Below are 12,162 nucleotides of genomic sequence, written 5' to 3' on the forward strand. Positions count from 1 at the left end.
GCTGGGACCAACAAGTGCCTCCTATCCTGAAAGTAGCATGTAACCATCATGGTCACTAAGAGCCTTATCCTTCATGAATTTATCAAATCCCCTTTTTAAACCATGGAAGTTGGGGGCCATCAGCACAACAGGTGGTACCAAACTTCACAGCTGAACAGTGCCTGGCAGTAAAACATGCAGTCTGTTCTGGATGGGATTACACTCCCCTTGAAGGGATAGGTACATTCCGTGTCTGTGTGTGTGTGTTTTGGTGGGGTGTCTCCTGGGTCCAGCATTATCACTAGAGGTTCCAGCTGAAATGACTGGCACAGAGTGCCTTTTTCCACCTTTGGATGATTTGCCAACTACCATAATTTCTGAACAGGGATGGATCATCCCTGCCACAGTGATTTATGGTAACCTCCCAATTGGCTTACTGGAATGTGTTGTATGCAGTGGGTCTGGTAGGATGGAAGGCAGGGAGGTCAACACTAAGGGGTGCCAGAGCCAATGAGAGGCAGTGCCAGTGATTCTACTTTTTCCTTTCCTCCTTCTCCCATTGGCTCTATATGGGGTTCCCCTTGAAAGTGACTTGGGAGCTTCAATTAGTGCAGAATGCAGCTGCCAGACTGTTAAATTAGTTCAGGTGGGCGCACAGATTCTAAAAGAATTACATTAGCTTCCTGTTTGCTCTGATTTGAAGGGAAGGTGCTGGTGCTTACCTTGGAAAGCCTAAACAGCTCAGGACTCAGATGCCTGGAGGTGCACCTCTCATTAGACCAGGGCTGCTCATGTCCAGAGATCCTCGGAGGCGGCTTTTCTCCATATTCCCAAATTGTGTGAAGCTTACTGTGAGATGACGTGGGATTCAAAGACTTCTCTGTGGTGATGACTCATCAGTACAATGCCCGTCCTTTGCAGATAGTTAAGACATATTTGCCTGCCTGGCCAGCTTACGTTTTGCCAATGGTGTATTTGCCCATAGAATATTTGCTTATTCTATGATTCAGCTGGTTGATTTTTATTTGGTGTTCTATAACCTTCCCCGGTATTGACGGAGGGTGGATAATAAATACTTTAAATAACCATGTGATATCTTGCCACACCCATGTTCTTGCTTTTTGAGCTAACACAGATTTAGGAACATTCAGCCAAGATGCAAGGTCCATTTTTAGCAGAATCAATGTTTTCAAAAAAGGGAATGTGGGAGTCTCGAGTGATGCTGAGAACATAAGCAGAGCCTGCTGGAACAATTAGTAGTCACCTAGTCCAGCATCCTTTTCCAATAGTGGACAATGAGGTGCATATGGGAAGCACACAAGCAGCACCTGAATACTCTTCCCTTCCATGGTTTGCAGCAGCTGGTTTTCAGAAGCATTTCTGCCTCTGACCATGCCTTCAACTGTTCTCCTGCACAGCAGTAAACCAGGCAGTGTTGCATTGAGTGTCATGCTTTTCAACTGTCAGGTGCAAGCTGCAAATGTTCCTACCTACTACATATGGTGAGCGTAAGGCCATTTTTCAAGATTTAGCCGTTTTTCTCCAATTCATGTTTACCATTGATCAGATACTATTTTTTTTAAAAAAAGAAAACCACCTTGCTCCAGTTCTTTATTGGTTACATAAAGCGAAGCTCCCTGAATGACTCTGCACCTTGGATCCTTGGCCCTCACCCCTTCCCGGTTGCCTCTTAGATTAGGAGTAGAACAAAAGTTAGATTGGGATCTATTGGTAAAGCTCTAGGAGATTTGCAGTAGGTCATCGAGGGTTTCTGACTTCCATCTGAACAATAGCAACTGCTGGACAATAGTAAGAGGAAAAGGCATCACCTTCACCCCACGGAAAGCAAATAAAGTTGCTGAAACAATTATTGTGAAGTGGAGAATCAGGAGTAGATTTCATGTATGAAAAGACTATGAGAAAGTGAATTGCCGGGCTCAGCATATGCTCAGAGGTGCCCTGCTTCTTAAATCAGGTATGCACTGAGCCAGTATTTATAAAACTGCTGCTTTAATACTGTTAAAAATATTTGATAAAAATTATTTTTTTAAAAAAATCTAGGGTATGATCATGGTTGGAATACTGTGTACTGTTCTGGATACCTCATCTCAAAAAGGGTATTGTAGAGTTGGAAAAGGTTCAGAAAAGGGCAGCCTGTAACCAAGATGATCAAGGGGATAGAACAACTCCCCAATGAAGAAAGGTTGTGGTGTTTGGGACTAGAACACAACGCAGAATGTATAAATTGAGTGGGTGCAACCAGCATTATTCAGGCTGACCAGATTGCACTGAAAATACAAGTTCTTGGGTGTTCGCCCTTAAAACAAGAGTTTATGACACTCTCATTGATCGTCATAGAACTATATGGACTGTAAAGCCAGCTGCTTTCACAGTTAACTCTTATAAGGAAGCTATTCATTGATTAGTTAGTTCAAGTAATATTTGGATTATTTGAACTTGGGTCAATTCTCTCAATTGTTCTTGCAATTTATTTATTTTTGTTTGTTTCTAATAATACTTTCAACTATTTTCCATCACAAAGATAGGCGCAGACAGCAATTCACAGATCCAAACACTCTCTGTATTCCATTGGGTTTTGTCCAGCCTTTTATACTACATCAAGATTTGGTACTGACCCTTCTATAAATTTCACCATGGAAGTTATTTTCATTATGTGATCAATGTCTCAGATTTTAATTAGCCACTGATGCATACGTAGTGCTCACTTTCTCTGTTGAACAGGGTTGTGTGGGAATAGGTCACCTTCATTATGAATAGCTGAAACATAAAAATAATGGGAACTTTGGGTTTGAAGTGCAGCTTGTTTTGTTTATTTATTGTGAAAGACCAATGGCAAAGGGAGGTATCACAAACCTGGAGCCTGCAAAGACTTTCACTGGTGTGCCTGGGCAGGGCCCAAGACTATGAACTTTCCTCAAAAAGAAGAAAATCTTTAGTCCTCCTAGAAAGAAAGTTACGGGGGAAATGTGCAGGCGATCTCTGTGAAATGAGAGTGTGGTGTGGCCACCTTGTATATTTTTCCTGGTACTGAGGTATGCTCCCTGCTTCTTTTGACAGCAACAACATCTGTGTGTATGCACATAAAATCAATATTGTGTGATCTCCATATAGTCAAGCCCAGCAGGGCATAGCTGACTTCCATGGCAAGCATAATGTTGATGAGGGTAGCTGTCTCTCTAATTTCCCATGGCAGCCATTTTGTGTTATGTGATGCCCCACCTCATAGCACTTGCTTTTGTGGCAGTACCCCCAAAATTATCAACATCTGGAACATTCCCACTGGTTCCAAAAAGGTTGGCGACCCCAGGGCTACAGGAAGACTCTAGTTCCAGATTACTATTGCAGTTAAGTCTTTGAGGTGGAGAACTTACTAAATCAGGAGAAAGGAGTACTTAGTTGGGGCCTATCCATTTACTCCAATATGTGGCTTATCCTGTCTAATAGATTTGATAGGATTTGGGGAAGTGAGTGAGCAAGGAAGCAGTGAATTTACTTGCCCAAGCTTTTCAGAGAAATATCCACTCAGCAGCAAGAGATGTGCTTAATACAGTGGCACCAAATGTTTCCATAAACATTGAATGACTGAAGCCAAAATATTGCTTACTGATGGGCTTACTATTAACAATGGTTTTGGCCTATATGAAGGGTGACTAGATGTAACAGTGAACGTATGGTATGTCCCTCCTCCTAAAATAGATTTTGCTATCTTAAAGCTTTTCCAAGTAGATCTCAGCTACAGCTAGTCCTAGGAGCCAGAAATTCATGTGTTACCATCAGTACACATGGAACAACATTATATGCTGGGAGAACGCTTGGAAACTGAGGTCTAGCTCAGAGGAGTTCGTTCTGATGGTTGCCTCCTAGTGAGAAGTGAGGTTGCTGGCAACTGGGCTGAGGGCCTTTTCAGTAGTGGCACCCGCCAGGTGGAACACTCTCCCATCAAATGTCAAAGAGATAAATAATTATACAACCTTCCATAGACATCTGAAGGCAGCTCTGTATTGGGAAGCTTTCAATGTGTGATGTTCTGTTGTGGTTGTGTATATTATGTTGGAAGCCACACACAGTGGCTGGGACAACCCAGTCAGATGGGCAGAGTACAAAAAATAAATTATTATTATATTATTATTGCTATTATTATTATCACACAGGCCTTCAGAAATTAACGCCCGCTGTGTCCTGTAAAGAGTTGTCCATAGAATAAATAAAAGATGGATAGCTCAGAATTCACTCATAAACCCATTCTGTCCTGTTCATGCATCAATCTTTGATGCACATTTTATCTCAAAATATGTATCGTCTCAGTGTGTGCATTTCTAAACTTGTATTATCCTAAACTATGAATTTTGGTGCACTTTTGAGCCATGAACTGTATTGCAAAATCGAAAAAATGAGAAATCCAAAGCACAATGAATTACTCTGTGGTCCATGCGGGAAGACCAAATGAAATTCTCTTCCATCCCTAGAAAGAGTGTATAATACAGTACATGTCAGGATACACAGTGTTCCTGATTCACTAGTTAGATATTAACGTTTAGAATGGGTTTCATGGACATCTAAAGCACATGACAGACTCCTATTGGAATTTGGATGGCAGGGGCTATTCCTACAAACCATCCCCATTCATTACACAAGGGATTAGAATCCCAGAGTTAGGTCTGCCAACTCCGCAGGATAATGAGTTTCCAGAGGCTTAAGTCATGTTCCACAGAATTGTATGACCAAAGAGCCAGGAGACCTTTTCTAATTCATCTTACCTGGCTTCCCTCATTACAAATTCTTATGGGCAAGAGATTAGCATAGACCTAACGGTCAGGGGTCCCTTTACCTTTTTAGGGTTAAGAGACATATCCCATCTGATAAGTTACATTGCATGTAGACATTTGCCTCCACCAAACTTCACACACAGCAGCAGTACAAGACTCCAACACTCATCCAATGTATTCCCTTTATTGAACTGTATTAGTTAAATGCAATCAGATTAAGTCACATTTATAAAGCAGACCATCCAGTTGCACTGAAACCGATGATATTCATTACATAGGGTATTATTTTTTTTTAATCACTGTCCGGTGAACTGGCAAATCCAATCAAAGCATTAGTCTTCAATTGTTTAAAAAAAAAATAAACCCAAAAAAGTGTAAAAAAAAAATATTCAGACAATAGCCAAGCCATCACATCACGACGCACAATTACCTAAAATCGCAATTAAAAAGCAGTTAAACGGGGGAGAAAAAACTAAAGGAAAGGGGAAGAGGGGGAAAAAAACCACTCCTAAAATCTTGGACTATCCGTATAATACAAGAAGCAACAAAGGGCAAGAGCATCAAAGCAGATTCCTATCTAGCAACTATAAATTCAGTCAGAAGCAGAAGCTTTAAAGTACACTAAGCTCAAGCAGGACAATAAAAAATACTGCGCATGGAATACTTTTAATCTCTTCCATTAATATTCATTTCCAGCTGCTTATAATAGCAGCGCCTCATGGCCAAATCATTAGAGTTTTACATCTGGGTTGCAAATGACACTTTGATTGGATGTAATGTTCAAATGGTCCTCCCCACTGAGCTTCCGTCAAGTCTTCTGCAGAGAGGTGTCCTGTAGTGCCAGGGGCTCACTGAGCGTGCTGGCTCAACGTGTGGTTCTGGAAAAAGATGGGGGAAAGGAGACATGCGTGAGGGGCAGAATAATAGAAAGCAAGCCCGTACCCTCCTACTCAGTCGCATTTATGCGGAACTCAACATAAAAGCTTTGCAATTATTACAGAACAAAATGCAATAAAGAGGAAGGGGGGGGGGAGAGGGAAAGAGAGAGAAAGAGAGAATGCTCCTAAGTAACAGCTGCCAATGTGACACATTTGCTTTGTACTGATAGATCTGTTAATGCTGGCATGAACTTAAGGAAGAAAAAAAGGGGGGAGAGAGAGAGAGGAAGAAAGAAACACACAACGAAATGGATTGCAGTTAGCCAAGTAGCACCGTGAGGATTTCGCTGCATTTAGGCAAAGTGGTAACGCTCTGCAAGGGGTGCCTGCCTTCTGGGACTTCCTTAACTGTAACAATTAAACAATATTCTCTGTTGCACAGGGACACACATACACACAGGCTGCTGCCGACGACGCCTTTGCCATATCTCCATTCGCTGTTCTCACTTGGTGCAGATAAGACAGTCTTGGCAGAAAGGGACGCCAGATTGCAACTCACAACACTTCGACAGTTGGAGAAATAACTTCGGCAAGAGAAGCGCAACAGTTGCTGCGCTCTGGCCCATCCTGAACTTGGCACGGGGAAGGTGCGCACAGGCCTCCCGAGCTCCATGGCATGACGGAGAGGGTCAGTGTGCCTCCCCTGTGGCACATCCAGCTACACCTGGCTCCCGCCATTAAGGAGTCCCAGGTGCACAGTAAAGGGAACTTGCACAGGGAACCCAAAGGGGCATTGAACGCTCCCAACCTTTACAAACAGGGTCGTAGCCAGCGATTGGGCTTTACTCAGAGCAGACCCACTGAACTTAATGGATCTAAGTTAGTCAGTAGCTCTACTCTGAGGCTGACTAGTGCTGGATACAGTTGACAGTGCAGTATTCTGGCGGGTATCCATTTCACGGCAGAAAGGGGTTAACTGCGAGGGTGGAGGAAGGCGGCTGTGTTGTTCAGTGGTTCGATCTTGGTGAAAGGATGGCATTTACCACACACCTCTGCAATCAGCTTCCATCCCTTCATAAAGGGAGCTGCAACTTCCCCTCAAGGGAGACATTAGTGTTCAGACATCCTGTCTGTCATTTGCCAGCAGGCTAAATAAATCCTAATGCTGTGCAGTAGTTGCATATCCAATCTAATGCAAACGGAAGTCGTGTCTCAGAGTTACAAGCACCTCAGGGACGGCGTCTGGAATCTCCAGCTCCAGGAAGCACTGGAAAGATCTCCTGGCCACTCTCTCTCATCAAAACACTCTGCAACCAGGTCTACAATTCCTCCAAACACAGTTCTTTTCTCAAAGATCTGTTGAAAGACATGATCACATGCTGATCTGGTGGCACAGAATGAGAGACCATTCAGTTCTCATTCTCCTGAAGGGGGATTGAATCTGAACCAATAATTTACAATTTTGCTTGCATGAGTGGAAGCTACTCCTGCAAACAGAAGATTGGGGTCCTGATTCAGAGAAAAAGACTTATGCTTGCCTCCCACTGAACTCAAGCCAGTCACCACTAATTTGCCCATTCATTCTAAGAAGGATTTGTATGTGCTTTCAGTCAAAGCTTCTGTGCCTTTTCACCTTTGCAACACAAAGGTCTGAATGTTTACTCCAAGGTTTCATGGCAGGTTGTTGGATTTCCTGATTATGTGCATTTGTGTGTTTAGGAATATGTTCCCTTATAAGGATGCAGCCTAAATTAACTGATACAACAACCCTAAATGTTTGCCTTGCAATGCCTATCTGCAAAGCTGTCCAACTACTCTTTCACATCAGCGTAACATCAGACAAACACACAAATATATTTAACTCTCTACAGATCATTCACTTCTTTCTAAGCAACTCAAAGTTATTCTCCGCACAGGAAACTCCTCCTGAATCCATTATTATTGAGATGACATCAGTCTAATGAAAATTGTCTGGTGACAACATCTAACTAATGGAGGATCCATTTGCAGGCCTTGTCTCTGGAGGTAGCGGCGACCCCATTTAAATACTGTACACTAAGTTGCTGAACTGTGCACTTCCCCAGAGTGACCACCAGGTGTCACACGTGCCGTGGCATTTCTAAGTCGTATCAAAAGTTGTTAGCAGGCATTGTGGCCAGTGGGTTTCTTATGAAACTACACATAATAATGCTCATTCTTTTGCACACCACATGACAAAAGGTTAAAGGGGGGGCAAGCATACAACACTGCTATGTAGAAGAATAGGTACAGCAATTTTTTTAAAAAAATTAAATGTAGAAGAGAAATCAGAGCTTCAAAACAGCAGGGCAATTCCACCAAGAACTGTATTGCAGGAGAAGGAGAAGGTGGCTGTTCATTTATTGCAGTTATGCATAATGGTGAGCATTTAGTTCAGGGCTGGGGAACCTGGTGCCTTCCAGATGTTGTTGGACTACAACTCCCATTAGCCCCAGCCAGCATGGCCAATGGTCAGCGGTGAAGGGGGTTGTAGCCCAACAACATCTGGGAGGGGGGGTGAAGCTTTACCAGCCTAGATAAAGACATTTAAAATGCTGCTGTTTCTCACTGGCACAGCTATTTCAAAACGTCTTTCGAGTTTATTAACGTTCTCATTTATTAAATGTATGGCCCAGACTCTCCATAAAGGATGCTCAAAGCGGCTTAGGATAATAAGAACCTACATAGCAACAAAGTATTTTTAAAAAAATATATAAAAGAAAGAAAGCCACAATAAATAAAAGCAAGAGGCAATTAAAGGGCAGGGCAAGGATACAGGATACGACCCAGAGTCTTGGTATGCCTTTGTTTTCCTTCTCTTCTGTAAAGGTTTTGCATTTTGTTGCATAAATGTTTTGTGTGTTGTTGTTGTTTTTTTTAAAAAAAGCTTTAAAAAATAAATAGTAGAGGAAGATAAAAGCATCAAAGAAGAAGAAGAGGAAGAAGAAGAAAACAGCCCCCTCTGTAAGTCAAAGACCTGTCTAAATAAGTAGGTTTTCACCTGCTGGCATTGGCCGACGAAGTGAGGGGCTAAACTGGCTTCCTTAGGAAGAGAGTTCCAGCCCTCTAAGCACTGCCAACATACCTTTCTTGTGTTCCTGCCAAACACACCTCTCCTAAAGCTCTTAAAACTTGGCTTGCAAGCTCTGTCAACAGCCTTGTAATAACACGGGGACTCAAGACGATCCTACTGGATAAGGCTGATGGCCCGTCTAGTCCAGCATCCTGTTCTCACAGTGGCTGGCAAGATGCCCTAAAGGGGGAAGCCTACAAGCTTGCCACTCTGCCCACCTACCATTTCTAGCAGTGGAGAGCTGCGGTCAGTCTGAACAGGCAAACAGTCTCACCTGCTATAAAGCATCTTCCCATGTCTAGGCTGCACATGAAAACACAGTTACACTGTCAGTTTGGGCACATCCCTGGGAAACTGCAAATATTCTCAGGGCAGGAAAAGCAGTTCCTGGTCTGGGCTGTCCATCTGTGCAGACATTTCCTGCATGCACTCACATGGGCAAAACCATTGCTGTTCAAATTCATTCTCTAGTCAACTAATTTTTTTTTAACCCACAACCAAGATTCCCTTTTGCCTTCACAACCCACTGCATGCACCTCATGTCCCAAGAAACCAGACCTCATCAGAAACGCAACAGCGCATGTTTCATGTTACTACACCTCCTCCTGACATATGCCTGCTTGCCTCAGTGCAGCCATGTTTCTTGTTGGCCGTAGATTTCAATTTCTTCGGACAGCCTAATACCAACTTTCCCCTCCTTTTTTCTTAAAAACAAATGCAAAAGATTTAGCATTCTCCAGTCGAAGCGAGGGCTGTTGGTGCTCAGCAGATCCATACTTATTTAGGCAGTATCATTTAAAAGATAATGCACAATCAGCACTAGCGGCAAGGCGTACGTTCCACAGGCCGAGAACATGATTTCCAACCTGTGTGCCTGCCTCATTGATTACACCAGGCAGGTCAATAACAGAATGGTATGCGGCTCTAAATCTGATAATGAAGCTCTCCTTGTGAACCTTCTCTTCTCATACACGGGTTAATAATACCTTCTGCACACAGCTAATATAAAGAGCATGCTGTTTTCGTAAGCAAGAGGCTGGGCAAAGATGCAAGGCTGATTACGCTCAAATTTGACAGCAATTCACAAGCAGGGTCACTGTTCAGCTCCCTAACAACCCACGGCCTGAGCCGATTGTCATGCCACCCATCAGAGTAACATTTGCCATGAATAAAACTAGAGAGTCATGTAAATAATATTATTCTTGGGGAAGCCCTGTGGGTTGTATGGAAAGCTTTGCACAAATGGCCTTTCAGAATTCTGTCCCTTATTTGCTGGCAGGGATGCCTGGAGTTTGGGGGGGGGGGTACCATATCATCAAATTTATCTATGGAGAAGAGAAGTTCTCCAACTGCTTCTCAGGTGTAAGCCATCTCCTGCCACCCACCCCCCAAAAAGTTGCCCCTCTATTGCTGCAACTTGGTGGTTCCATAACACAGTGGCACCTGTATTATGGAACCACCTTCTCTCTGAACTTAGGTGGGCAGCCCAATTAATCACACTTAGGCACCTGAAATTTGTCCCCCATTGTGGTATGAATGACCACATGCTCAGAAGGAGATGGGGCATGTAGTTTCCAGGGCACCTGGGGATCGGGTGCCTTGGGAAAATTACATTTCCCAAGGTCTCTGGGGCCTGAGTCACAATTGTTACAGTGCTTAAGCTGCCAGGGGAGCACATTAGAATCCAAGCCAGAGAATAACTTTAGATTAAATGACACTCAACTCACAATGCACCTAAACATTATAAGTGTATTCAAAGGCAGGTAATTGTGAATTCTGGCGACATGACTAGTGACCAGGTGGTGTAGGTAGCCATTCACCTTTCCATATGATTACAAGGCACCACACGGTACATTTTAAAAATATTACTGGCTGGCTGAACCTCTTTCATTCATACCTGCAGGCTAAATAGCAGATTCAGACTAAGTGAACAGTACCTTGCAAAAAGCATATGCCAGTCAATCACCCGGTGTGATTTACCCCCTTATGGAAGTTCAGAACATATGTTTGCGGTGAGCACACCACCTTCAAGAACAACTTTACTCTTGTTACTGAGCATATACTAAATGTATTTTTTTAAAAGGCATGTCTAAATGACACTCATGCTCTGCCTTCAGAACAGCAATAAAGGCAGTGAGTTCTAAGAGGACCAACAGAGAAGCATAGCAAGGCAATGCTGGCAAGCCGGAAGATCGAAGTGGACGAGTAGGAGGCATGGGCGGGGGGCGGAAATGGAGCACAGCTAAAAAGCTGGCACTCGAGCTGGGAATCTTCCACCCTGCAGTAACCATCTCTGCCAGCAATCCACAGGAGTACTACAACAGGAGCAGGTGAAAAAAATTAAAATGCTACCGGGAGGGGAGCAATGGCGGTTTGAGACAGCAACACGTCCATTTGATGGTGTGCTCCACATCTGTTATGCATCTTCTGTATGCCAGGTAAGGTCTACTGGTGAGAGCTGGAGATTTTGGAATCGAGGTGAAGGAACATGGACTCAGCCAAGGCTGTATTCACATGACCAGAGACGGATACTTAGGGAAGGGGCACAGTTTGGTGGCAGAGCATCAGGTTCAATCCCTGGGATCTCCAGGTAGGGCTGGGGAAAGACTCCCATCTAGAACCCCCAAGAGCTCATGCCAGTCAGTGTGGAAAACAATGAGCAGGATAGAATAAGGCAGCTTCCTATTTAGGTGGGCTTAGGGTGTGTCTGGGGACGCGAGTGGCGCTGTGGGTTAAACAACAGAGCCTAGGACTTGCCGATCAGAAGGTTGGCGGTTCGAACCCCCGCGACGGGGTGAGCTCCCGTTGCTCGGTCCCTGCTCCTGCCAACCTAGCAGTTCAAAAGCACGTCAAAGTGCAAGTAGATACTGCTCTGGCGGGAAGGTAAACGGCATTTCCGTGTGCTGCTCTGGTTCACCAGAAGCGGCTTAGTCATGCTGGCCACATGACCCGGAAGCTGTATGCCGGCTCCCTTGGCCAATAAAGCGAGATGAGCGCCGCAACACCAGAGTCGGTTACGACTGGACCTAATGGTCAGGGGTCCCTTTACCTTTACCTAGGGTGTGTCTCAGCTTTGTCCCTCTAGCCTAGTATTAGTTACTCTGGCTGACAACAGCCCTCTAGGATCCCAGGCAGACATCTTCCCCACCCTCTGTTACCTGATAGACCATGGAACCTGAGGTTTCAACTGGGGCTTCCTAGCTCACGGCTAATATACGCCAAATATACCTTAAACAAACAAACCTGCATCCAGAACCTAAAGGAATCATCCCCCCCCCCAATACTTTCCTTTTTGGGTGTTTCCTTAATTGCAAATGTTACCCATTACATTTCATTGTTTGTTTGATGCAATTAAGAACAAACCCATCACGAGGATCAAGATCTTTTGTGCTTTGGCTTTTCATGCGGATATTTTTCATTCGGAGGG

At 43.9% G+C, this 12,162-nt stretch overlaps 1 protein-coding gene across 4 annotated transcripts in view; it reads right to left on the bottom strand.

The window, feature by feature from the left end:
• Window positions 1-4,934: 4,934 nt before the first annotated feature.
• ZNF423 (zinc finger protein 423) overlaps window positions 4,935-12,162 on the bottom strand; it is a 305,068-nt gene continuing 297,840 nt past the window's right edge. For all 4 annotated transcript variants that reach the window (XM_077931522.1, XM_077931524.1, XM_028740205.2 and 1 more), the window contains one exon: window positions 4,935-5,644. In XM_077931522.1, the coding sequence (XP_077787648.1) occupies window positions 5,615-5,644 (30 nt within the window). In that variant the 3' untranslated portion in view covers window positions 4,935-5,614. The remainder of the gene's footprint in view (window positions 5,645-12,162) is intronic.

Source organism: Podarcis muralis, chromosome 7 (genome assembly GCF_964188315.1).
Source record: "Podarcis muralis chromosome 7, rPodMur119.hap1.1, whole genome shotgun sequence".
NCBI classification, from domain to species: domain Eukaryota; kingdom Metazoa; phylum Chordata; class Lepidosauria; order Squamata; family Lacertidae; genus Podarcis; species Podarcis muralis.